We start from the raw sequence: 27,291 nt of genomic DNA, 5'->3' as shown, positions 1-27,291 counted from the left end.
ATGGCAAAGAGAAATTCTCGTAAGTGAACCCATCTATAGAAATCCTCGTTGGCGGGCCATTATTTTGCTTTTAGCAGAAACCACATCAACAAAAACAACAAGTAGAGACGCTTTTGGCAATCCCTTATTTACTTTCTTCTCTGCACTTTGTATAACAAAGGAATAAAGATTATGTAGATGCAACGCATTTCTTGGTCTCTAAGTCAAGCAAAGCTTCCATGAAGCGGTTAATAAAGTTCTATAAGTTTGCCTGTTTCATTCCTGCATCTTCAATGTAAAGGAAACTGGCACGCACGCATGTGCTCTCGCGCACTTGGTGCTACGCAACGTGACACATGTGGCAATCATCTCAAAGAGCTAGCTGGCGTTGGTATGATAGAAATACCATATATGTGGTTGTGGTTTAATTATTAGAGCATCGGCCTGCTGTGCTAGGGGACCAAGATTCAATCTCACCATTGGGCACGAATTCAGTTTTCTTTCTAAGTGTGACATATTTGGCAAGACAGCAGTACCCAGCAGCCATGGTCAGGAAAGTCTGGGAGGGCTTGCAAAAAAAAAAAAAAAAAAAAAAAAGCTTTGCTTTAACTGTATAGTGGTGCCTGTAAACTGTAAACTGTAAACCTGCCACAATTGTACAAACAAGGTTTCTTACTAAAAAATTGCGTTCGCATTCGCGAAGTGAGTGCATGTTTGATTTAGAAGTACGTTAGAATAGAGGAAGTACTGCCAAATGAATCAACGGTGTGTTTTGGCATTTTTTCTGCGTCTTATTTAATCTGATCCATAGAATAATCAGATAAATTTTGCCAGTCCCGTTAGGGTCCAATTACCATGACTGTATTATATATGCCAGCTTTTTTAGGGATAATTGGAGATCGCAGGGAGAGGCCTTCATCCTGCAGTGGACATAATATCTTGGAATCACAATAACCAGTGATCTCAGCTGGAATAGCCACATTTCTAACTTATGTAACTCGTCTTTCAGGAAGCTTTGTCTCCTTAGGCACAAACTAAAGCACGCTCCCTCTGGTACTAGATTACTGGCTTACACTTCACTCATCCGACCGAAACTAGAATATGCATGCATAGTGTGTGATCCCTATAAGAAAATTAACATTAACGCTTTAGAGATGGTCCAACGTAAAGCTGTCAGGTTTATTTTTTCTAAATATAGACTGAGTGACTGTCCTACTAACCTAATAAATCAACATAATATTCAAACGCTACAACTACGGAGGAAAATACGACTGAAGTTTCTTTTCTTGCTTAAAAACAACTGTTTGTCTCTCGACCCACAGGCTTATGTTAAACCACGTAGAGCGCGCCGAACACGGCATCGTCACGCTGATTCTTTAATACCTTATAACACCCGAACTAACCTCTTTAAGTTTTCCTTCTTCCCGCGCACTGTAACAGATTGGAACAGCCTGCCATTATCAGAATTGATAAACACCGATTCTATAGAACGCATGTGTCTTTAATACTAGGGGTATTGCCATGTCGGCAAGCCTTGTTACTGTTTTCTTTTTCTTTTTTTTTTACACATGAATTTTCTTTGATACTTTCCTGATCTTCCTTGCTCTATTATTTTCAGTATTTTGCAATGGTCGCTCGTTCAACTTCTGGTATTTGTTTTTTTTTTTTTTTTTTCCTCTCGATAGTGGTTGCAAGTGCTCATACATGCGTGTGATACTGTTCTAATGTTTGTAGAGTTGTCTTCCTTCAGTGTACCTTCTCTTAATCTTATTAGTCGTCGCTTTCATTTTAGTTTTCTTCTGATATTTACATATGTTGCATTGCTTTTGTATTTCCTTTTCATGTGTGCGTGTGTATATATATATATATATATATATATATATATATATATATACGTACATATGTAAATATTTATGTATTCTGCTCCTCCTGCTTGGGCCCTCATTTGGGCCTGCAGTATTGTATAAACAAATAAATAAATAGGCTGCTGCTGATGATGATCTTGCTCAATTGTTTCGCAAGAAAGAACCATATACATATTTATATGTAAATAATATTACTATAATATGACGTACCTTGACCACTTACTCACACAAGGTGGGCAGCGTTCATTAGACTTGTAACACCTGCATATATTACTATTCTTTATGAAAGGGAAAACAGGTAGAAATCAGGTTTATCACAATTTTGAAAAAAAGAAAAACTTTTTCAAAGTGTGAAAATCTGGAATTATCAGGTTTTATCCAAAAACGAAGGAACCTTCTAGTTTGGTATTCATCAGACCTGGTACCAAGTAATTTTCATTTGTTCGGGCCCCTTAAAGCAGTTCTCTGTTGAAGTTCCATTGTATAGAGGATGGGTTGTAAGGAGTAGCCCATTATGGTAGTAAGGCAGAAGTTTTCTTTTCCTCGCATGGCATTCACAGCTGGTAACTGATCCACGATCCCACTACACATTGCTCCATTAAAAATGGAGTTGGGGAGGAGGGTGATGATCTTAAAAAGTGGCATAATAGTACTTGTTTTCCAGTCTCTATTATATTATAGTGACAAGGAATAAATAATTGTTACTTTTTAACTGTGCCAAGCAGATGGTCAAATTATCCTTCTATAAACCTTGCAATGCCTACATCATGCTACAAATAAATTTAGTTGCACAGAAAATCATGACTGATGGGGCCAAACTTCCTTATTCAAATCACAAGCACTGAACATCCCGTGGACAACAAAGTCACGAGTGCACTTTGCAATAACATATTATATATATATATATATATATATATATATATATATATATATATATATATATATATATATATATATACACAATGGCTGAATTTATACATATCTGTGGCATGGTGAACAAGCAACTGATGCACAAACCTTACATCAACTTTGGTAAAGCTTTATACTGAGTGATGACTCCAATTACAGAAACCTTAAACAGCACAAATGGCCAACACTTTACATGTCAAGCACATCAAATGAAATTTTACAAAAGGCAGCGATTCAAGCAACGTTGAAATTTAGAAAGTGACACTAACATATTGGCGTAGTCAGGAGTCGGGAGTCTGGGCGGTCGCTCCCCCCCCCCGCCCAAATTTTCTGACAATATACCCTCCCTCCCCCCTTTCCCACGGAACAAAGTTTCAGGAGTTGAGCTCTGAAAGGGCGAAGTGGATGAAAGGAAAGCTTGAATGTGAAAGCAAGGTGAGGGCTAGTGGCGGTCTGAAGACAGGGAGGGGGGGAGAGGGGACATCATGGGGGTGATCCCCTTTCTCATGCACAGAACATTGTGGCCCCACTCACGGCGTGCCTCTACCTCATTCTGGATCGTATGAACCGTAACTGCTGAGGGGGGATCAGCACTAAAAATTCCACACGCAGATAAAGATGGGACATAAAAGACATCAAGAACAAAGCTGGCACATAATTATGGACATAGAACGTGTCATCACTACCCAATTGCACAACACCAGACGGCCGTGGCCAGTCGCCTAGCTGAGGCTCACCTGCCCCATCGTAACATGTGCTGCTGGCTGAGGAGAGGCCATCCTAACTAAACATCTCAGCAATTTTCAGAATAGACAGGCTTCAGGAGACACGACACTTCCAAATCGCTTGGAGCTACTGGCCTTTATTTTACTGCGAACTAAGGATGCTGTAGTTTCCACAAAAGCATCTAAACAGGAAGCAGCCCTGCTTCAGACTGTCTGCCTCATCAATTTCTAAGTGCAATCAAATAACAATATGCATCGTGTGATGACTACAATACCATTATCGCAAGTTACTTCCGAACATCTCTTCAAAGAAGCTGGACAGCAGGTCACCAAAAGTGAGTGAAACTTGCGTTATACGATACTGACACATGTACTTATTTATCCTTTTCTCGGGGATTGCATTTCACCGACAAACAACTTAAGGTTATTGCTCAGTGCAAGACGCGCCTGCATGATTGGAACTTACTGGAATGTTATTGATAATTCTATGTATTGTCTGTTGTCACTGAAGCTTGTGTAATCTGCTTGCATGCATGATGCAAATTGTGTAGCACTTTATGGAAACTTCAATGACTCATGTATAAAAGCCAACGTGCTTGACCGGCAGATGAAATTTTCGTCAATCGCCGACTGTGTTCGCTGCTATAATTATGCTTTGAGTGTAGCCTGTTTTTCTGGGCACAGGTTCGCCCAATAAAGATTTAGTTTCGCCATATACAGTTTTGCTTCTGTGTTCCTGACTGTCCCTACCACGTGACAATACTATCGAAGTTCTAGCTTTGTTCCTGTATTTTTAAATCTAGAATAATATAGCATGCGTGCAACACCGATAGTGGGATTGAGTGATACGCGACTTGCAAAATAGTGCCTGCCCTTTTCTATACGTAGCCGTGGCCACACCATACATTAGATCTTGCTGGAAAACAATGGTTATCCCCGCTGTTACCTGGGCTGCAACAAGCCTGGCCTGCAAACAAGAAGACACACGATAGTGCGCTGTCTTGCTTTTGTTGGCCTCATTTTTAGCGCTGTTCGTTTTTTCAAGTCATGTACCAGCTAAGTCATCAACATACATTATATAAATGCATCCGTTCGCAAACAAAATTTTAGTTCTCTTTAATATCGTCATTTTTAAAAATAGCATAAGGATGATAGCATAATTTGATGCAAAGTGGCTGCACACCTTAGCAATGAAAAACATTTATCAGAAGTTAAGCGAAATGTCAACACAAAAATCGGCAACACGAAAACGTGCATCCTCATTGTTAGCATTCTTGTCTGGGGAGTGCTAGGAGTGTCTTTGAGTAGTGCACAACCTCCACATATATATATATATACATACACACACACACACACACACACACACACACACACACACACACACACACACACACACACACACACACACACACACACACACACACACACACACACACACACACACACACACACACACACACACACACACACACACACACACACACACACACACACACACACTCACAGTCGAATCTCGTTAATTCGAACATACTTCATTTGAACTTTCGGTTTGTTCAAACTGACATCAAAATTGACGTCAAACTGACGTCCAATGGGCGAAAACACCCGGTAATTCGAACGCGCAAGCATTTGTGACGGTTAATTCGAACATAGCAGCAGCATGCCAAATCGTGCGGCGGCGCCTCCGAACAGCATTGCTCTGACCCCGCCATAGAGGAAAGGCTTATGAGAAACCCCTCAACGCCGTGCGCGGAGAAAAAAATAATAAAGTGGCAGAAATTTTACCCTCTCTCAAATGGCAAGGTCGCCGTTTCTGCATCGTGCTGTAGTGCCCCAGCCACATGTTTTGCACACCACAATATCATCCTGGGCCAATTTTTCGTGACTTGCCGGGGCAGCAAGCGAGCCACGAGCAGAGGAGACCAATAAGAGTGGTCCCTACAGTGACGTACGCACCGATAGCTGGTATCACGCTGACCCGCCCGACCGCTCTATTCGTACTTGTGTCTGGTTCATCCGGACCACTTGTTTCGCACTATCTTCCTCTCACGTCAGCTTTTGCTCGCACTTGTTTTGGTTGGCTTGGTTGGTCTCATTCATGCTTGTTTTTTTACAATGACGTGTCTAAACAGAGACGTCCCGATGGAAAGGTTGTTGGAGACAGCGTGCCATATATGATTCTCTACAACAAGACAGACCCTGAATACAGGGACGCGAAGGCGACACCGCAACAAAAGGGAGCACACCAACATTATTATGATCAGCTGCAACAGCTTCGTGATCTTGATAAGACGTGTCACGTTAAGAATGTAGGACGAAGAAGGTAAACACAGCACCGATCTGTCTGCAGACAAAGGGAAAAGACGCGAGCACACAGAGGGAAGCAGCAGCGGAGGCCCAGTCCTGGCCTCGGCGACTCCGCTGCTTTGGTGGCAGTAGGTGACAGAGGTAATTAGCGCCATCCAGCAAGCTGGCGGGAAAGCAAATCGGCGTCCCTCCCACCCTTCCTCACAACTATGCTCCCCTCGCCCTCCCTCTCTACTACCTCATTTTCGACGGTCTCCATGCACGCATGCCTCCACACCGGCACTGCCAGACCCGCCGGCCCGGTATCAGCTGAGCTCGCTCCTTGAAGTTTCGTTTACTGCCATTATCGGGAAGTAAGCATTGGCCGGCGTGGGGGCAGTTTCGTGGTCCATGCTCACTGTGTGCTTTCACACCGCGATATTTTATGACTCGCACCGTTCATGCATCGTCGTGCTATGGTGCGCAAATACTTAAAAAACAAGTCCTTTTTTTAATTCGACCAAATTTTCAGGCCCTTTTGAGTTAAAATTATCAAGATTCGACTATATATATATATATATATATATATATATATATATATATAGAGAGAGAGAGAGAGAGAGAGAGAGAGAGAGAGATGAAGAAGGTAGCGGAATGGTAGTTGTTGGCAGAGAAACCCCCCGAAACCCCCCTACTCCCCGCCCCCCCCGCCCCCTGAAATAAGTTTCTCTTACAACAAACAACCGTTTAATGCCACACTACACGCCAAAGCTATCCAGCTGTGTCCTTTTTGCAACAAGAAATAACCGTCATCATATTGCAATGAGTGTAAAATACAAGAGCTCAAAGAAAAGAAGGCACTGCAATAGATATCAAACAACATCAACGAAGATCAAGTGCTAGAAGCAGCAATGGCTCATAGGGCACCCATCATGGTTCATGCTAGAGTGCGCGAGACAGTTATACAAGAGATGGCAATAAAGAAGACCCCCTTTCAATGAGGAGGGTATCCACATGAACACCGCAAGGCAGAATTCCTCTGCCTTACTCACTGAGTTTTTTTTGATGTCCACCAAATACATTGTCACTCCAAACCCATGCATAAATCACAACATGTATGCAAAGTTCAATCACCAATGAATCATCACTACAGCCTGTGGCGTAGCAACAGTTCGCTGTCTGTTATACATAGCTGCTTTAAGATTCACGAAGCACACCGAATTTTGTGTTGTAACAATCATTCCATTTGGGAACCTCTCTTTTCTTTGTGCTCAGAATGGTGGCAGAGGGTTAGTTAGGTACAGCAAGGTTGCTGTCTCTGCAGGCTGCAGCATGGCTGTTGAGATCTGTCCAATCACGTCGCACGTGTCTTGAATGGGCACAGCCGTTATGACATGCTCCAGGCCAGGCACCTCGGCCACTGGTCCAGACATGGCAGGAGCTGTGCTTCCAAGAACGTCTGGCATGTGAAAGAAGAATAAAAAAAAAAAAAAAAGACGGGAATCAATTGCAATAATAAGCCTGTTTTATTAAACACGGTGTTACATTTCTTTAACCTGTTTATTTGTAACCTGTAAACTGCTCTAACAATGCTGCCACTGCTGAGCTCCACCATACAAGCCTCCCAGTGGCTTTGGTGATCCTACACTCCGTTTTACATACATTGCAATAAAATAAAATAATAATAATAATAATAATTATTATTATTATTGTTGTTGTTGTTGTTGTTGTTATTATTATTATTATTCAATACAGAAAGAATAAAGTAGAAGGTCTCAAATCAGTGAGACTGCCCATGAAAAGATAAGAAAGAAAGCTATGAAATGTATTACAGTCAATTCCGGATTTATCGAAATTGAAGGACATTGCAAAATAGTTCAATACATTGATAATTCAAAATATGAAATACGTCTATCTGATGTTTATCTGAAACCTCTGCACATTTTGGGACAGTTTCTCGAGATCATAATTAAAGTGGGAGTTTATAAATTGCTTCTCCAAGGCTTTGTTGAATGCAAAAGTTAACTTATTTTAAGTTATAAATCAGGCAATGTAACTACGCATTTACCCTGAAGTGTTGTTCGAGCGTGAATCTGCTCCTCTGGTGGCGGCAGTGGTGGGGGTGCGAGCAGATGTGGCTGCATTGGCTGTTGGTGCCGCTGTTGCTGCTGGGACGGCTGGTGAAGCTTCTGGTGCCGTTTCAGTGCATACTGAGTGTTGAACTTCTTGGTGCAGCAGCTGCAGCAGAAAGCCCGTGGATTGTTGTGAACCGACTGAACGTGCTTGCGTTGCACCGACCGCGTCTTGAAAGCTGAGCCACATATCTCGCACAAAAATGGCCGTGCCGTCGAGTGGATCGCCTGGTGCTCCGAAAGGTGCGAGTGAGTCCGGAACACCTGGGAAATGGCAGTTTCATCACACAATCAGCCAGTGCAACCACGAAAGCTATGGAATGTTGGATATGCCAATTTCATTTCTGGGCATATAGATGACGGTGATTAGGAAAGGGGCGCTTCTGAGCTAATACATAAAGTGGTGATGACAGTAGAGTATTGGACTGTCAGTCCAATATAATCAGAGTCTACTGTTTTTACCCAAATTGTAACACAAGAAGAATATACACTGCAGACAGTCATTACTCCTGTTTATCTTGTTCCATGTACTGTAGTCATGCAGCAGTGAGGCGACAGAGGGAGGATGTCAGGGACAGCAGACAAATTACAGAGCTATAAGATTCAACAGCAAAAACAATAAAATTCAGCATAAATTGATGTTAGGCTGTGAAGGCAGTGGCATTGGAAAGAAAAGACGATGAAGTCCTTCCAAGGGAAAGAATCACAAGAATTTTGTAAAGGTTGATGCCCATGTGGCCCAATGTGGCAAAATAAAACAATCAAGGATGATATGATGCTACTGTCGCCACTCTCGCTATGCAGAAAAAGCTTTGTCGGTGTTGCAGGATGCGATAGCACAACATAAAATGCACGAACTCCCTCCACTGAAGAAGAAACAAAGACTGAGAGTAATTCTCATTAATGCCCTTTCTCTTATGACCTCATTCTTTCAGTAATCTTTCTGTTCGCACAACACCCACCTCTGCTACATGGCAAAGCAGCCTGGGATATACAGTTAAACCTTGATACAATGAACTTTAATATGACAAAATTCTCAAAACAACGAAGTACTTAACTTCTAACTTTTTGAAAAAATGTTCCAAAAGCCAGGGGAACTCATACTTAAATGTACTGTGATCACTGGCTTTACTCAACTTGCCATTTGCGTACTGACGATGCCACCCGCATAGGTGGCGAAACGTCTATTTTTTATTATATTTTATTGTTGAGTAAAGCCAGTGATAACAACACACTGAAGTCTAACTTCTTGTCCATAGGACATCATGTATTTAGAACCTCAATATAATGAAGTATGTTTACACACTATTTCAATATATTGAGGTTTAAGTGTGTTGCTTTTTTTTCATGTACCTGCCTATTTCCTTTTTTTTTTATTTTTCCCAACCCCGTGATGACTATACAAAGCCCAGCCTTTTCCCTTATCCCCAGCAGTCACATTCAGTAGCAAGACCCTGCAGATCTTTTTACAATGACGACTATTATGGGCTCTTGCCAAGCTTAAAACAGTATAGAGTAGACTTCCGTAAGTACGACTCTGGTTAATTCGGTTTTTTGGCTATATCAATTCCGGCTGAAGGTCCCAGCCAGTGCCTATGCATTTCTATATATGGGCCAAATCTTTCGTTATTTTGATCCTAAAGTTGGCCTTCGATGGATAATTCAAATCTGACTACTCAGCACGGGCCCGACTTCATGTGGTGACCTCAATATCGAACCCTTTAGTGGCAGCATCTGTCTCGCCAGCGCTTAGAAGACAGTGAATGCATTCAACACTCGTTATCTCCCGTTGAAAATGCTTATTTTCGGCTGCCCTATAAAAGTTTTCAAGCAATGACTGTAACTCACAATGTCTGATTACAGTGTTTACCCTATTCTAATGCGCACCTCTTTTTCCAAGAAAATTAGGCTCAAGATTGCTTGCATGGTGCAATTAGATATAAAATCAAAAGTGCCTTCGCAGCGTTTGTATGTTTTACTGCACAATACGACTGTATTGCGGTGAAGCGCCATTGTGCAAGAGATACAAGACCCGTGCCCCATTTTTCTTGCTGCTGTAATGTTATCTCTATGTTAGTTGACAATTTTCGACACAGAAAGTGGGTAAGCATTTTATTCAGGGGGTTTTAGGATCAGGCAAATACTGTGAATGAATCACCAGAGTGTATTGGCACATTTTCTGCATCTTGATTAATTTGACCAATTTCGTCTGTCCCGTCAGGGTCAAATTAATGGAAGTCTGCGTAGTAGGCACAAACGGAACTGAGACAATGGCCTGGTTGGTGTACAGGTACAGTGTTGCCATATGATTTGTACAGGCTAATTAATAACAAGGTCACCACAGGTTTGCTAATACACACATAATGCCACATAAAATTCTGGCAAGAAAAACAATGCGATGGACAGGACATGAGAAAGCAGCAGACAACTTCCTCATGCCCTGTTCTTTGCAATGCTTTTCTGCTTGAAGTCATGAACCAACCATTCAAGTACGTACATTTCTGCTTGATAACGTGCTGCAGGCCTTGTATGTCTTATTGCACAACAAAATGTATTGTGGTCAAGCGTAATTGTGCAAAAGATACTAGACCCGTGCCCCATTTTTCTTGCTGCTGTAATGTAATTATATCAAGGACTTACACAGCTGGAGAATTTTGATTTAATAAATTCCACTTTCAGCAACACAGTTTCATTTGGCATCCATCGCCAAATGTGGACAGCACCCACCTTGTGGCATTGTGGACACGGAAAAGAGGCTGGAGGGGCACCCTCATTCGGGCCAGCGTGTGTCAGGTGGTGTTGACGCAAGGCATCAGCCCGCTTGAAGGCTTTGCCACAGCGGTGGCACAGGAACGGGCGCGCTCCTCCATGAACATTGGCTCGATGTCGCACCAGGTGCTCCTTGCGGTGTGTCTGATAGCCACACTGGGTGCACTGGTGCAAGGGTGCACTGCTCTGGAGTGCCCCACTGTCGCCTGCATGGCGCTGACGGTGCCTGGCAAGTAGCAGTGGCCGCGTGGTACGGTAGTTGCAATGGGGGCATTCCATGGGCTGCAATGTGACACAGGGGGCACAGTGCAACGTCAAAATGCATGTTTTTCTCCTAAATTCCTAGGACCACTCCCTTCGAAATTCAGTGCAGGCAGCACAGGAAGGGTGAGCTAGCAGGATGATGTAAGTGGCAAGCAAGCATGTACTGAGTGTTGCATAAATAGTCGAGCCAAGTGTACATGACTCTTCTAGCTAAACCGCTGGCTGGTTTCTGCCCATATATTGCACAGAGGTAGCATTTTGCAGAGGGTTCAGTTTAATAGCTTGAATGCAAGCATTACTTGCCTGTTTCATTCAGCATGAAGCCAAAGTGCATGTCGTCGGCTGACACACCACTCAAGAAACTGATTTTACTGAAACAGCACAGTGGTGCCATCTGTCATTACAATAAAATGTGTGTTTCACTATAGCAGCGCCGCCATTCTCTTGCAGTTAGACTGGCATTTCTTTTAGTGGCTAGCTAGGTTAGCAGACGATGAGCTTTGTTGTCGACAAAACAGGCAAGTAATGCTCACGAACATGGTATTAAACTAAACCCACAACAATATGCTATTCCCGTGCAAAATTTGATTGGAAATTGGCCAGAGATAGAAGAGTCATGTACACTTGGCTCTACTATTTATGCAATCAGAATCAGAATCGGTTTTTATTGAGATCATTAGAAAGATTACAAGTTGTTAATATTCAGAAGGAGGTACCGAAGTCAAAGACTGCAATGGGACCTCCTTTACAAAGTAAACATAATAAAACAAAAGTACAGCAGTTTCAACAAATTGTTAGCATAGAAAAATTACAGGTTTTAATATGAATAGCATGATTGAAGTATTACATATGCATAAATGTCGCGAAAAAAATCACTGTAACACAATCTCGTTGACAACTGATAAAGTAACAGCGTAGATGACGTGACGAACACAGTATAATTTGCTAACTCGAATGTATATGTGAGGCAGAAATAGAAGCCTAACGGCATGGCAATGAAAATGAAATGAAGGCACCCTGAAAGAATGGTTGCGAGTATGGACTAGGCATCAGTATTCGACAGAATGTAATCTTTTAGTTGTTTCTTGAATTTGTGAATTTTAAGTGTTCTTATGTATAATGGTAGTGTGTTCCAGAATGCGATAGATGAAGAATGGACGCTCTGTTTGCCATAATTAGTAATAGGTAAAATGAAGTTCCTATTTATTGCAAACCTGGTAATATTAGTATTTAATAGAGAAGATTGTGGTATCAAGCTATCGCATCGCGTGTAATTGATTTGACGGAACAAAAAGGTACCTAGATTATATTTAACGAGTTGTGTGACTGTAAGAATGTGATTAGTTTGTAAAAGATATGAGGCGTTGTTGTTATATGGGCTAAATGTAATTATCCTAATAGCCTGATTCTGTAGGATTTGCAATGAGTTTAAATGGGTTACGTAAGTGTTTCCCCAGCAAGTAACGCAGTAGTTAATGTGAGAATGAATAAATGAAAAGTATAATGATAGTAATATATGATGTTTTAGTTTGGTTAAGAGTTCAATAAATTTAAGATGTTTGTCTACTTCTATGCCAAGATAACTACAGGAAAAACTTGCAGGGATAGGACTTCCGCCCAAAAAGATAGGAGGAATGGAGTGATGTGTTCGTTGGTGGGAAGTGAATACAACAAATTTTGTTTTTGATGGGTTTATCTGTAGCTGGTTAGTATGGCACCACTCCAGCAGGCTGTGTAAATCGCCATTAAGGCTAGATACTAAGGTTGTAATACATTTATTTGAATTAATAATAGTAGTATCATCTGCATAAAGTATACATTTCGAAGAGGACAGGCAGTTAAGCAGATCATTGACGTATAATAAAAATAAAAGCAGACTCAATATGGAACCCTGGGGCACGCCAATATTAGTGAACATGGTTTTAGAATGAACACCTGAAATGGTTACTACCTGCATTCTGTCTGTTAAGTAATTTTGTAGCAACAAGAGTGCTGGGCGGGTAATTTCCAATGATTCAAGCTTACGAAATAAGATGCGGTGATTTATTTTCTCAAACACTTTGCCTAAATCTACAAATACTGAAGCTGCATAATTCCCTTCATTGATAGCGAGATTTAGTTGATCAGTTAGAGCAACGAGAGCCAGTTCGGTCGAGTAACCCGAGCGAAAGCCGTATTGGAATGGTGAGAGAATGTTAAACTTTGTAAGGTAATTAGTTTAACATTTTCTATTAACTTTTCAATTACCTTACTAAAGAAAGGTAATACACAGAGGGGCGATAATTGGAAATTAAAGAGCGGTGCTCGGTACATGCTTGCTAGCCACTTACCTGCCTCTCTAATTGAAATCTTTGACTGCACCATGCGTTACAAGAAGTATCGTGACATGATGCCACCATCTCGTGTGCTGGTGAGTGCTTTCTCTGAATCCTGCATCTGGACAACCTTCCTTCTCCTATGTGTGAACTTTGAGTAAATGAAATATCAAGTTCTTGGCCCTCCAGCTCCTTGACACCCTCTTGCCTACACACTCTACATTCCTACCACTATGTAGGCACAACTATTATAGTACGCCAGAGCTTAATAAACCCAGTTAAACCCCGTTAACAAAGTTCAGTGTTCTACCACCTACAAAACAAGAGATAACACGCGTGGCAAACTAAATACAAGACAAAGCTGGCACCATGGCTGAGGTGTTCATAAATAGTCAGTCAAATGCTAACGCTATTGTACACCTAATCTGCAGGGCATTCCCATAAATATTGCAGTTTTCTCTTTTGGTGCTGCATGTCTCACTTGAAGGTGGCCTCAATCATTTCCGTCTAATTTTGGAAAAAAAATTTGGCCGACGATTGCGCTTCTTGGTAATGCGATCTTTGAGCGCAGCTGCTGCCTTATTTCAACAACAGGCAACCGCACACAGAACACGCAGTGCCAAACAGAGGCGGTTCTGGATTTCAGATTGGGCAGCACACACCACGATTCGCCGCTATCGAGCCAGCACTCTGGTGACACGTCATATTAAAGTGGGTCACCACTGCGGAGAGGGGGGGGGGAGATTAGCAATTGTTATTTAATGTTTCTTCTGAGGTGGGATGAGGAAACGGGTGGAGAACAGGGGTATTGAGTAGAGGTCACACACTCATTCACTCACAGACAGGCCTCAATGTGGCTGCACAAGGTTGGGGTGGAAAGTAGAAGTAAGGGGACGAAACGCTATAACTGTCTTTTGAGTCAAAGCAATGGCACTGCGCCAGGTAAGCGGAAGTATAGGGCAAGAGTGGAGGTGGGAAAAGGACAGCCAGGCGCAAGCACAGCCAGAGGTGACAAATGCCACTGCGGCCCGCAAACGGGGAAGTGAGAGAAATGGCTGAGAGCCGTACAGCCACGCGACACGGAGGCAGAGGAGCAGAGAGCCGTGGATCACATGCGAGGCGGCAAGGAGCGCCTGCCGCCGGCACCGCGGCAGTGCCGCAACAGCTGGAGAATGGTCGGCGAGGGCGGAGTGGACAGTAGCGGTGAGAGTCACCGCAACGGCGCTGCGCGGAGGAAGGAGGCGAGAGAATAGGTGAGAACACGTGATTTGGCTTTGGAGGACAAGGAGAGAACAAGACTCGCGTCGCACATAAGAGATGGCAGCAGGAGGGCGCGCAGCTAGAGCAGCGCGCGGATGATGATCTTCGTTACAGCGAAGCTGACGGCAATGCAAAATGCAGGAACGGGCGCCAACGAGCTGTGCTCTAATTAGAGTGTGTGCACACGTGCACACAGAGGGAGGGAGAAAGCAACACTGCAGATGTGAAAAGTGGCGAAGACAGCAGCTGCGATATGCTACCATATGAATAAACAGCCATCTGGTACAACTGACTTAGCAAGTAAAACCCTCTGACATGCATGAGCATTTCATGGAGGAGCACACCTTCTGTGAAAACAATGGGTTCAGGAGTATCTGCACTGGACAATTTGCCATACGAAACCTGACATACAAGGTCCAGATAGTGATGTGTATTTGTAAGATTGATGACACCTGAAAAATGGAGCATAGGGCTCAACTGTGTTTTGATAAATAATTTCATACCGGCCTGCCTTCTTGTCCATGACTTAAAGGGGCCCTGAACCACTTTTTATCGAAGTGGAGAAATACATTTGAAGTGAAGATAGGCTATTTCAGAACCACTTTGCCGCAAAAAGTACTTCAATGCGTTCAGCAGAAGCAGAGTTATCGGCAATCAAACATGGCCTCAGCTGTGCTCCCCTTCCTCCTCCAATGCCTTGTAATGCGAAGGCTACGGCGGAGACGTCACCGTGGCGCGCAATTCAAATTTCCGATTTGGTGTCTATGCCGCGCTAAACGTAAGCCAAACATGGCTGTCCTCAGAGAGCCGCAGGGCGCTTAGCCACTGGACTCGTGGCGGCACCTCGCGGCAGCCACGGTGTAGCTGAGCGCAGCGACCAATAGCAGCCGCGTATCGGAGTGTGCTTTATGACAAAATAGAGCACACAGAAAAGAGCGAGGGTCATGGAGTTTTTGAAACGAGAGCGTTTCAGAAAAAGGTGACTTTGCGCTCCACTTGCAAGCTCCACCGACCGCGTACGACAGCAGAACTTGGCTGAGATGTTCACAACAGTGTATGCTACCCGCGGACTATGTTATTTCACCAAGCCCGAGGGGTGGTTCAGAGCCCCTTTGACAGGGTTATCTTTTGAGTAGGAAACCCTCTATATATTGCCCGGAATAGTACTACAGCACTACATTGCTGTCTCAAATGTTCTCTTTAACTATGACAAGACCTAGATCACACATGCTTCTGAGGCTGAAACTAAGCAGAAAGTAGAGAGAATGCAACTGCTGTCCCATACCTTGGCTGGCACCCCTCGGGAGCGCTTTGTCCGGTAATGGCGCATGCGGTTATGCCGTAGAAGCAGCTTTTGGTCATCAGTTGTGTAGCTGCAATGGGTGCAGCGATGAAGGTGGTTGCTGTGCGTGGATGCGTGTCTCCTCAAGTGGCCCAGGCGCATTGTAGTGAAGGAACACTTGTCACAGCTATGCAATGTGGTCACCTGCCATCGAGATAAGACCATGCATCCATAATACCACTTAGCACAGCCTCCAAACACAAAAAAGGAGCTGCTCAGCAAAGGTCAATTGACACTAATCCTGCAAAAATAAGCCAAGTACAAACTTCGCATGTCTGGGTCAGCGAATTCAGCTGTTCTAAAGCTTTCTTAATCAAATTAATAGTCCCAACATTACTAGGTAGACCATTATGTCTTTAGGAAGACATAAGCAGAGTCCGTAAAAAGAATGTGTTAGAGGACTACGGTATAAGTCGACTGCAGAGGCATGCCAATATTAGAAATTTTTTATATGAATCAAATAGTATTTTCAATTCAATTCAAGAATCTATTTACTAGGTTTCGTTTTTAATACAAGGAATAACAACATTTATCGGAGTCTATAAAGAAAAAGACTGGAGCAAGTAGTAACATTTCTGAATGATTTCACTGCATGAGAGCTATGGTAGCTGAAAAGCAAATATCCTGAGTAAATGTATGGATCAACTAGATTTTGCATAATAATTTCCAATAATTTAATAAGAACTCCTCACCTTTAGGCAGCCAATTAAGATATCTGGATTTAAGCAAACATATTTTTATTTGGCTGATCTCGCCTCTTTTGCATCCCTTTAAACCAATGTGCAGTGCTGAGTATTATGCTTAGCAGCTTCAAGAAACACAACACTATATGCATCTGGTGATATAGTGCTTTATTTTTTGTTTCATTTCACCACTGTCATCATTACAGAGAAGCAGATAAGATAATCTTTCAGTTATTATTCATTTACAGGCTGGTCAGTCAACTGAACGTCCAGTTGTTATTGCCATTAGATTTATCAAATACTGTTAATAATGCCTTTTTTACCAAATTGCTCACAACTTCTGTACACAGTTAGAAACAACAAAATATTTGGTATTTCATCTTATATATAAAGGCCATTTTTCTAGAATATGTATATTCAGTTCAATTAGAACTTTGCTATTTGAACACCCCCAGTCAATTGCAACGATTTGCTGAGGTTGCTTACAATACAAAGAATAAAGTCATATTCAGTACAACACCTTTTCGTGTATCTTGATATGTTTCAGGTAGTGGCTGTTGCGCTTTGTCTTGAAAGAGCACAGCTCGCAGAAGTACTTGAATGGTGTGACTTCTTCGTAGTTTCGCTTTTGTTTCTGAACCTCTGTCACTTGCTCAGGGGGCACATTGTCTCCATTATCCTCTGCAGTCTGCCCTGTCCCACAAGTGTCGGTCACTCCTGCCGGGTCTTCCATGAACTGCTCCACCACATTTTCTTGGGACGGAGGAAGATCCAGAGGCAGATTCAGCATGGCATCCTCCAGTTTTGAGCAGTGGATCTCAATGACAACTGGATTCGGCACTGCATTTGGGTCACAGCTAGCCTGCCATGTAAAAGGGGTCAGAAGGTGCAGAAAAACAATGAGGTTGTTGATGTGAACTGCTCTACTCTTTGAGATGACCAGTCCATTCAGAGAAAAACATTGACACAAGAAAGCATGTCATAATGACCACATGTCTACAAGTTATGCATGACCTATAACAAAGGTTACAGTAGAGAGCTTGAGAATAATTTTGGCCAAGTATGATCCCTTTTAGTGCAGTCAAGCCCGAGTACTATATCATTTCTTGTACTTCATTGTTGCCGAAATGTCCAGAGTCAGATATCAGACCCACAATTTTATGCTCAGGAGCAGAACGTTTAAAAAGTGAAATTAGATTCTGGCGATTTTGCATGCCAAAACCACAATATGATTATGAGGTACATCATTGCGGGAGACTGTGGGTTAGTTTTGACCACCTGTAATTCTTTAACATGCGCCTAAATCTAAATTCACAAGCTTTCTTGCATTTCATCCTTATCGAAATGCGGCCACCACAGCCAGGATCGAACTTACAGCTTTGAGCTTAGCACTCCTGTGCCATTGCCAAGTTACCAGGGCAGGTGAACAGCATATCTCATAAAGTCTATCCATGCATAGAGAGCGTTTACAAAACAATAACTCAACCATGGTAAGGTCTTGTCATTTTAAGTTACAATAAAAGTTTTAGTTTATTTGCACGAACACTAAGGTGAGCACTGCTTGGTATAATAAAAGCAATAAAAGATGTTCCATGCAGTGGCAAAGGAAAGTAAAATTTGATTGTCCTCTTATGTTAAGCTCAGTGCACCAGAAATACTTTTCAGTTAGCTACATCATTATCAATAACTAAGAGAGGAGTTAGAGCTTACTCTCATTATATATATATATATATAATTGAGGCAACCACAACAGTGTGTGCTTGGATGAGTTCACAGAGGTAGTGCATGTACATTATAGCCAACTCAGTCGGACCAAGTCAAGGCCACCTAATATGAACTTGACCACTATGCAAGATTCATTACTTCTATCCAAGCATTTTCAATAAGCAGACATAAAAAAGGTGTTTAATTAGAAAATGCAAATCAGTGATACAAGCTTGTTCCTATAAACACAGACCTAGAAACTGTGACTTCCTGATTTTTTAAAGAAATAAAATATTAAATATACAGAATCAGTTGCAAAGCAACAGCTTTGGGGACATGATATAAGTAGGACATTTCATTTTTGGGTAAAACCAATTTCTGCCAGCTTTCTGTCAGCCGAGTAGGTTTTAAAGCATTTGGGTCTAATTCACAATTTCTCACTGTGAAACTGCCTTCCAGGAAACTGTCATCAAATGGGTGAACTTAACAAATCAAGTGCTTGAATAGGCAAATCAAGAGTACAGTAAAGAATGTGCGCACACTGGAATGACGCACATGCTACCGTGATCAAACTGCCAAAAAAGGAATTAGAGATAGGCTACACAACAACAAAGTGAATACTACAGTATAGTGAATGTCTTTATAAGATCTGTGTTTTATTCAAACACATGGCTCTCAATGGGACACTACAAAAACATGCAATACCTGCTGTAACCAGGAAAGTAAGCTTACAATTTGCATACCAGCAGCTGGAACCAAGTGACCAAGGTCAGGTCAAGAAATTGTTGAATGAATATAATCCTTACTGACTCCATGAGACCTGACATACATTTAGGTGATTGCAGAGTGCACTTATTTTAGGGGTGCCACTAAGACATGCCTAAATTTTTATGTGCGAGGCTGCACAATTCAGCATACTAGCAGACAAAGCTCTACCGTTGCTCGCTAAAAGCACAGCAACCCCAGAAGAAGAAAAAAAAAAAAACAACAAGTAAATTTGAATTGTGAGACAGCTTCTGAATAACATTTGATTTGTGCTCAACTATGAGCTCATGCCTCGAATTATGTAAAATATAAAACCAACCCGAAAATGAATGAGGGTATGAAGCTGGGCTTATTGGTTTTCACTCAACATAGCAAACACTGCAGACAAGAGGTCTGGGTTGTATCCCCTTTGTACCTCGTGTAGTCTGTGCTGTTTGCTATGTTTAACAAAAATCAAAACAAAACATAGCTATAGCTGGTGTGCCCATGCACTGTCAGTCACACAGCAGTTAAATTTATGCCTACAAACATTTTTTTTTTAATGCATAGCAGCAGGAGTGTCCAAGTGGAAAAAAGTGTAGGGAAGCCTGTCACGCGTTAGAGGTAGAAAAATGGGAGAGCTTAGGAGAGAGAGAGTGTGTGGTGCAGCTGATGGTGGTCTGCTACGAACCATCATCAGTTGCACTTGCTCTTTGAAGAGGCAGAATGTGTTTCAAGTGTGCTCCTGAACAACACTTTGTGATGTAATAAACACGATTTAAATCACGGGTCCGGTACCTTAAAGAGGTGCAAAGTAATGCTAACGCATTTGTCTCGCATGAATTGTTAAATTGCCACTGAATTTTTTTTTTTTACAAGTATGAATCTCTTGCACCCACCATTTTGGAATTATGAAGTATGATGGCAACTTTCGTTAAGATCTCAGTTACATGGTTTTTTGCAGTCAGTGATGGACAGGCATGGCAGATGTTCTGCAGCCAAGAACTGTGGCACAAACATCAGCCAAGAGTAACATATTTGACAATATTGAATATGAGAAAAAAGCTACAACTGGCAATTATATAGCTGCACAAGTTATATCAACTTGTCTTTATTACCCCCGTAATGTTGCTGAGCAAGAGTTTGTCACAGTGAGCGCTTGCTCTGAATGATTCAATAGTCTGCAAATGTGAACTTGGTAAGACTTTGTCTGGAGTATCTCTAATGCACCAATATTGAGTGCACTTCTGGGAGTCTCGAGCTCGAAACCATGACGACTGGTCCGTTATACAGGTCCATCTGATCTGTACTTTGTGAACTAGTTCACAACTGCTCTGTGCCAATTCTTGTTCATGAGTCCGGCAGCTTCTGCATGTGCTTTAAACAACCTCTCCCAAAAGTGCAGGGAATGCTGTGAAGTTGTCATCCACGAAGCCTGCACTGCGAAATGAATAATGATGCATTAGATGCTGTCATGTTACACTGGCAAAATAAGGCGCAAAAGCACCTCACGGACCCCAGTTCACTAAGACAGAACGAATGGTCCTTACATCTGGGACACTTACTGCCTACACGCAAATTCCGTCAGTTGCACTGTCTTAATTCGTAATAACCGAGCATTCGTATGCATAAGCATACGAATCTGCTTATGACACGTCAGAAAATTACCTGTGGCTCCTTTTCCAAGGCGGCATCGCAAACATCACTCGCAACGGCCTCGATTTGGTCAAATGTGTGCTGAAGGTCGGACGGACAAAACTCACTACACGTGCCACTTTCGGCAACAACATTGACAAGAAGTGTTGTTTCACTAGGTGAACAGAAGGCATCTTCCTCTGCGGCCAGTTCGGGGCAGTCTTCAATGACATTTGTACCAATGACCTCGTGTGACGCCACATCAACGTAGTGGTTCTGAAACGCTTCCGAGAGGACAACTTCATCGGCTTCGGCGACTTCCTGCAGGTCGACGGTGTCTTGTTGCAACAAGTGCTTCTGAAGTATCTTGCGTGCCGCTAGGATGTCGACGAACGAACCGTGGATCATGTACCGCAAGCAGGCGTCGGAAACGTCTTCGCTAAGTTTTCCCGGGACTCCATTGTCCCGAAAAAACACCTCGATGCTCTCCGGGATTGAGCGAACGACTTGATCGGATAGGAAAGCGTGCACATCGTCGAAGACCTGAATAAACAAGCAAAGAGGTGGGGGGCGGGGAATTCCTCAGTGATTTAACGTCTATGACTCGTGCGCCCAGGTCATGATGACCAACGGGCTTTTCATCACGCTACGCGGTTAGTCACAACAGCGAAAACCCAGCATGCAGTACGTTACCTCCAACAGCCTGTTGCATTTTTCTTTTTCTTCTCGAACTTCGACCGCAGGCATGGTGCGTTTCTTGCATAGTAGTGGCACTTGGGACACTTTCTACACTAAATTCACTTCTGAGTATGGTATCTCACGGTGTGCATGCTTCAAATTGAAGCAATTTATCGCGATAACGGAAGACGAAATAATCCTCTGGAAATGTGCTTGTGTCATTTTCCTGCCTGCGGTGACAACACAAAGCATCAATTGTCGCTTACGAGAAATATACACAAACAGCCCACAAATCTAGATCACATCACCCACGAAGCACAACACACTTTGTAGTCGGCAAGCGCTCACAATATTCGATGACTGCATAACAAATATGCACCCCTTAAATCAGTCAAATTCTCGATGCGCTGGTAATTCGATAACGGATGCAAGCAACGGAGCAACTGTACTGGCTTGCGCGCGCGGTAGGCTGCAGCGCCTGCAGCAGCCTACCACCAACCACACGTGACCATTTTCGCATAGACAGGTTCTTTATTATATGACAAGATAGCATGGGCAGGTCAGAGCTAGCGGCCAAATTATGTGCACGCTCAGTCACAGTTACTCAACATTCACGAATCTCTTGTATACAATTCGCGTACACTGCCGTACGCTATGATTGGTCGAAACGTTGCGACCACGCAGAGTTGGCGCTAAGCTTGCCGGTTGTCGAAACAACGGGCTGCAGTTAGAAGTTTTAGCAAGTTGGGTAGGTGAGCTTATCGTGAAGCATTGTGGCCTTGTACACGGAGTGCCCAACGGATACACTTATGAGGGATCCAGAGTCCTTCGAAGAGTTTACTAATTCTATGCTTACTCTTCGATATCAGTTCTACGCGTAGTTCCTTGTCGCTGTTACGGCTATGTAACGAGTTATGAGTGACTGACGCAGAAATGCTTTATTATTACATGAAAACTAGTACGACATGATTGGTCGAAACGTTGCGACCACGTAGAGTTGGCGCTAAGCTTGCCGGTTGTCGAAACAACGGGCTACAGTTTAGAAGTTTTAGCAAGTTGGGTCGTTTACAAACAAATAAGCTAGAAAACTTTCTAGCGACTTCCGCTTCCACTGAAACGACAACGCGCCATCGAGGTTTCGCACAAAATTAAAAGAAGGCGGCGCGAACCCGTTTTTAGAACCTCGACGACAACCGCCTCGCCGCAAAGAAACGGGGCGCATCCGTGAGGAGGGCGAAACGTGGGCGTCTCAACATTGGGCGCGCGCGCGTGTCCCCCATTCTGAGCACCACTGCGGCTGCGACATCTGAATCTTGTGAGCGATTTTTCTCGTGATCTTTTCACGCACTTGGGTTCCCTCTGTCATTATAGCAGTTGGGCCAGAGTGAACTTTGGAATTGCAGATTTGTATGAGACAAGTGTCAGATTACTTCGGCAGATGCAACACATTCAGGCAAGCGCCAACGACGCTGCCGTCGCCGTGAGCAACACTTCCCGAGTGACGTCACCCCCCTCCCCTCATGAGTCTCCTTCCTTACATAGGCAACCGGGGCTGTTCGAGCGTTAGGAGGTTTGGTCGTTGTGGTGTGTCTCCTCTGTGATTCTAGTGGTGTAGTGCGGCTCTCCTCAATGACGTGATATACAGAAGAAGGATTACAAATCGTTAATTTACTCTTCGTTAAGTTGTAAGTACGCTTTCTTTTCTCCGTTCTCCGGCGGTCCTGAAAGTTCGGTTTCTCGGCATTCTTTGGCGTGTGTTTCGAGAATATCGCTTGTATAGTACACCCAAACTATATTGTAAAAGTCTGTAACCACATTGACAGCGTATACTTAAGATTTAAAGCTGTAGTGCTCTCTATCACTTCGGTTTACGGCAAGTTCACGTAGTTCGTAACTTTGTTTAGTAACGCACGATAGCGTACACAAACAATGGGCAGGGCACATCTGCAGGCCATCTGGACTTAAGTAGCAGTTTGCTCGGACTCGTAATAAAGATTGATGAGCGTTTGGTTCGCGGGACTTGAGAGCGACCATGCAGGCTCATCTTGCGGGCTCGATCGGCACGGAAACTGCTATCTACCCTTCCACAGTTCGTTGTCTGAATCCGGTGAAGGGCGGGGGCATGCAAGCATGCAGCAGGAAACCCTTTTTGCGTCGTACTGGTGCTTTTTCTCTTTTTTCTTGGGGGGGGGGGGGTGGTGATATATTTGGATCATGCCTGCGTTATCACAGCGTTTAAGTACTTGTATTTTCTTGACATTCCAGGTTCCCTTTTCTTGTTGTTAACAGCATTTGTGAACATGATCTCCTACCCCGCCGTCAAGCACCTATGCTACGTCCTGTTTTTCTTCGCTTCTGTTGCACACTGCCAAGTAAAGACTAAAGAAACTTTCAACAAAGGTAATCCCTATGGGCCATGTTTGACCTATGTACACTCACCGACAATGATTGCTCACTTAACCCTTTGATGGACACAAGATCGCTTTATCTAAATCATTACGAATGTGTTAAATCTACAATCTGACAAGCATTTCCTACGAAAGAAAGAAGTGGGACCTGTATGTTCCACCATCCACCTATGTCATTTTTATCAAAGCGGGCATTAATGGTTTTGTTATTGCCCACTTTTGCCTCCTCATGGATGCCTGTAAAACGATAAGACAAGCAGCTAGTGTACACTAAACATAAACAAGCATCACGTACGTGTCTTGCATGTTTTCTTCGTTTTCAAAGAGCACCCTTTGTTCTAGCTCTGTCTTTCAGTGCTGCCAAGTATCAAAATAGTTCTCTGAGAGCGAATGTCTCATAAAATGCAAGAAAGAGCTGTGCATTTCATTTATCACATTTATTCATGATCTGAGTGCCATGCTAATAAATGGACGATCTAGTATTGTACATAGGCATGCATATAAAATATTGAGATGCCTTAACTCACCAAGTCATACAGTTTGACACAATTTTGCACGGAGCTCTCATGAATGCTTGCCTTGAAGCATATTAAGGCGAAGCTTTTTTGACCTACCTCCCTAGTGTTTTGTATGAGCACAAAACTGTCTTGCTGAGTAGACAAAACATGTGCAATGCTGAGTGCTGATCAACATAGTGCCTGTGATAATGTGACCATACTCTATGGGCCCCAAAGTGGGAAGGGGGGGGGGGGGGAGGGAGGTACGTAGGAAAGAGACCATTTAGATGTCATACATTTTTATTTCAAGCACGCAAAAGCGATTTTAATTTTCTTGAACCTACCCGTGCAGAATGTTCTTCTTTAATACTTCTGACTAGAATGTATTTTCTTTAGCAAATCTTCCTTTTTGCAATGATGCCCAAAGTATTGCTCGCATGTCATGCATACATTCACCTTCAGCACAAGCATGGCTTTTAGTGTGGCCACTTTAAGCTGTGCCTTCTCTGCAGTCCATATCTTGTTCATGAGAGAAAACACCCTCTCTACCGGTGCATTTGTACCTGGAAGGCACATGCAATACTCCAGCACTGTCTTTAGGTTCTCACAAGGCACATCATTTTTCTCGAAATGCCTGAGAATCTCCACCCAGCGTTCCCTGACAGATATTTTCTGAGCCTTCCATTCCTTATTTTTTTTCAGCGGTCACGTAATGTGAAACATTGTTGATTTCATCAAACATGGCATTCTCATAAACAGTGACATGACTTAACTCTGCAGTTATAAGTTCTACAGTTTTCTGCACATCCCAGCGTGGTGATGACGCAAGCGAGACCCATAGAAGGCCTCTGACCTCATCAAACTGTTCGCACCATCGGTGGAGGTACAACGCGCACGTTTCATAAAACTTCACCACTGCATTCACTGCCTGTTCTCTTCGAACTTGTCTCGGTTCTTCGAACACTGTTGGCCTTGAGCGCACACTCGATGGCAGAAACTATTGCTCAAATCGTTCCTGCACTTTGGTTTGCAGCTGGCTTAGGGCGTTGTAGACTTTGACAGTTGTCTTCGTGTCTCCTTAAATTTGGAGCACAGTAGCTTCAAACATAGCAGCTTGACTATGCAAAAAATAGAGCCAGAGCTCTGCACATGGGTCTTCGAAAAATGACTTGATGAGAGAGGGACACTTGTCTATCGACAAAAAATATGCCTTTAAAGCAGGAAAGAGCTTTAGGACCCTCTCAATAGCTGGCATCAATGCCAACCACCTGGTCTTGCTATAGCCCAGAAGCTGCTGGTACTCCACTGATGCAAAATCACAAAACTCTTTGAAAGACTCCACCCTGACTGTGGAAATGTAAAAATACGAGTAGATTTTCACAATCACAGCCTCAATATCCAATGACACGGAATCGGCAGCAGTCTGAATGGTGTTGTGTACTATGTGCACAGCACAGCCAATTCCAAGGATCTTGTGATCCACAGAATATTGCAACCTCGAGAAAACGTTGTTGTTCTCATTTTGCGCAGCACCACCAAAGTTGTAAAGTCAGCACTGAAAGCAACCAGCGTTGATGTGACTTGGTTGGCTTTGAGTGCGTCCATGATATACTGGCTCACCATGGCTGAAGTTTCACCTGGCAAGGTGTCAGTCTCAAGGAGCCTTGTCTGCATTCCTGCAGCAACGGTGAAGTAGTGCTCCATTATGAACAGCACCTTCAAATACTTGCTGTCGGGCGCATCACAGAAAACAGATAAATTTTGCCTCCTGCGGGTCAGTCTTCAAATATTCCTCTGCAGATGGGGCAAGCACATTCAAAGCAATTGCTTCTGCCTTTGTGCGAGCACAGCAAAATTTTTCGTTGAAGCATTTCTGCACAAGCTTTGAAGTACAGTCCATTGATCGGAAGCTCTGGTTGTGAGCTATCGTGTGGAAGGCAAATACACCCTCTGATGCAGCGAATTGGAGCTCCTTTTCCCCAGCATGTCCCTGTCTGAAGAACCGGGTTACTGCACTGGAACTATCAGCAGCTGACATGCTCTGCTTGTGCTTGACAGAGCCAGTGTGTTTTGTTATGTCCGAACGTCTGCTGTGAGCGGCAGAAAAGTCTGTCCCACATGCATCACAGCGCACATCCCACTCTGACTTACTCTTCTTGATGAACGTATACTCTCTTCCCAGCTGCTCAGTAAAATTGCACTTGCGTTTCAGCATTGTGGCTGGCAACATGACGAAACTTCAAGCCTAAAACCCCAAAACAAAGCCACCATGAAGCGCCATCGATGAAGGCGGTCGAGACGTTTGACTCTGATTATGGCTGCAGCTCGCTCGACAACGCAAGCCTTCGAGCCGTAAGCAGCACGGAAGCAAGCTTTGTCCGGCCTATCCATGCCTATCCAGCCAGCGGTGCAAGCAGACGCGAGTTTGGGGAGGCCACGGACAGCTAGCGCTGCTGCGCTATGATGGATAAAGCTGTTGCCTTTAGTGATGGACACAAGATTTCTTTTTGGGATGTTTCGAACATGTACAATTTTGAAAGCGGAAAAAGGAAAAAAACAAACTTGCTCGTGTTGCTCGCATCGACGATGTTTCAAAGGAGATGATCCTGAGAACTATTTATCAACCAAAGTTTCGTTCGGGAAAGTCGAAGTGGGACTAAACGCCGTCCCACAATCACCTCGGTAGGACACTGGGACTATGGCTGCAAAAGCGGGACTGTCCCGCCTAAATTTTGACGTCTGGTCACTTTAGCCAGTAAGCGCCCCTGTGTTCCACATAATCAAACAGTTTATCACAACATGAACCCTGCACATATGATGTTGACTCAAAGGTATCTCTAAAACACACAGAGCTCTTAATAAAACAGCATGTGTTATTCAAACAGTTTCCTTGATTTTCTTACATTTCTCATATTTGGGCAACCCCATTCTTGGGCCACTGGGTATGTGCCGCTATGACACAAGGAGTATTTGGATATGGTGTCACCCACCATGGTTGCTCAGTGGCTGTGGTGTTGGGCTGCTGAGCACGAGGTCGCGGGATCGAATCCCGGCCACGGAGGCCGCATTTCGATGGGGGCAAAATGTGAAAACACC

General features: G+C 43.3%; 3 protein-coding genes across 4 annotated transcripts in view; 1 reads left to right on the top strand and 2 right to left on the bottom strand.

Annotated features, from left to right (window-relative positions):
- Nucleotides 1–6,779: 6,779 nt before the first annotated feature.
- Nucleotides 6,780–21,783, bottom strand: LOC126540746 (uncharacterized). The gene is made up of 7 exons (XM_050187594.3): nucleotides 21,306–21,783; nucleotides 20,646–21,155; nucleotides 17,050–17,391; nucleotides 15,790–15,990; nucleotides 10,624–10,947; nucleotides 7,833–8,160; nucleotides 6,780–7,223 (listed from the first exon to the last, which is right to left on the bottom strand). Exons 1-7 carry the CDS (start codon nucleotides 21,357–21,359, stop codon nucleotides 7,036–7,038), a joined length of 1,947 nt encoding a protein of 648 aa, XP_050043551.2. The 5' UTR covers nucleotides 21,360–21,783; the 3' UTR covers nucleotides 6,780–7,035.
- A 1,030-nt stretch (nucleotides 21,784–22,813) lies between these two features.
- Nucleotides 22,814–27,291, top strand: part of mys (position-specific antigen beta subunit myospheroid) — a 47,276-nt gene continuing 42,798 nt past the window's right edge. The window contains exons 1-2 of one of the 2 annotated variants that reach the window (XM_050187593.3): nucleotides 22,814–22,975; nucleotides 23,556–23,690. In XM_050187593.3, coding sequence (XP_050043550.1) covers nucleotides 23,591–23,690 — 100 coding nt within the window. In that variant the 5' untranslated portion in view covers nucleotides 22,814–22,975; nucleotides 23,556–23,590. Of the gene's footprint in view, nucleotides 22,976–23,530; nucleotides 23,691–27,291 lie in introns of both variants that reach the window. The other variant, XM_055076252.2, reaches the window with a different exon arrangement.
- On the bottom strand, nucleotides 25,937–26,608 carry LOC140215954 (uncharacterized). The gene has a single exon (XM_072286267.1). The coding sequence runs from the start codon at nucleotides 26,423–26,425 to the stop codon at nucleotides 25,937–25,939; it is 489 nt and encodes a 162-aa protein (XP_072142368.1). The 5' UTR covers nucleotides 26,426–26,608.

This window comes from Dermacentor andersoni, chromosome 2, assembly GCF_023375885.2.
Source record: "Dermacentor andersoni chromosome 2, qqDerAnde1_hic_scaffold, whole genome shotgun sequence".
Taxonomy (NCBI): domain Eukaryota; kingdom Metazoa; phylum Arthropoda; class Arachnida; order Ixodida; family Ixodidae; genus Dermacentor; species Dermacentor andersoni.
The sequence above is the reverse complement of the archived record's forward strand: the minus strand, read 5'-3'. Positions and strand labels throughout refer to the sequence as shown.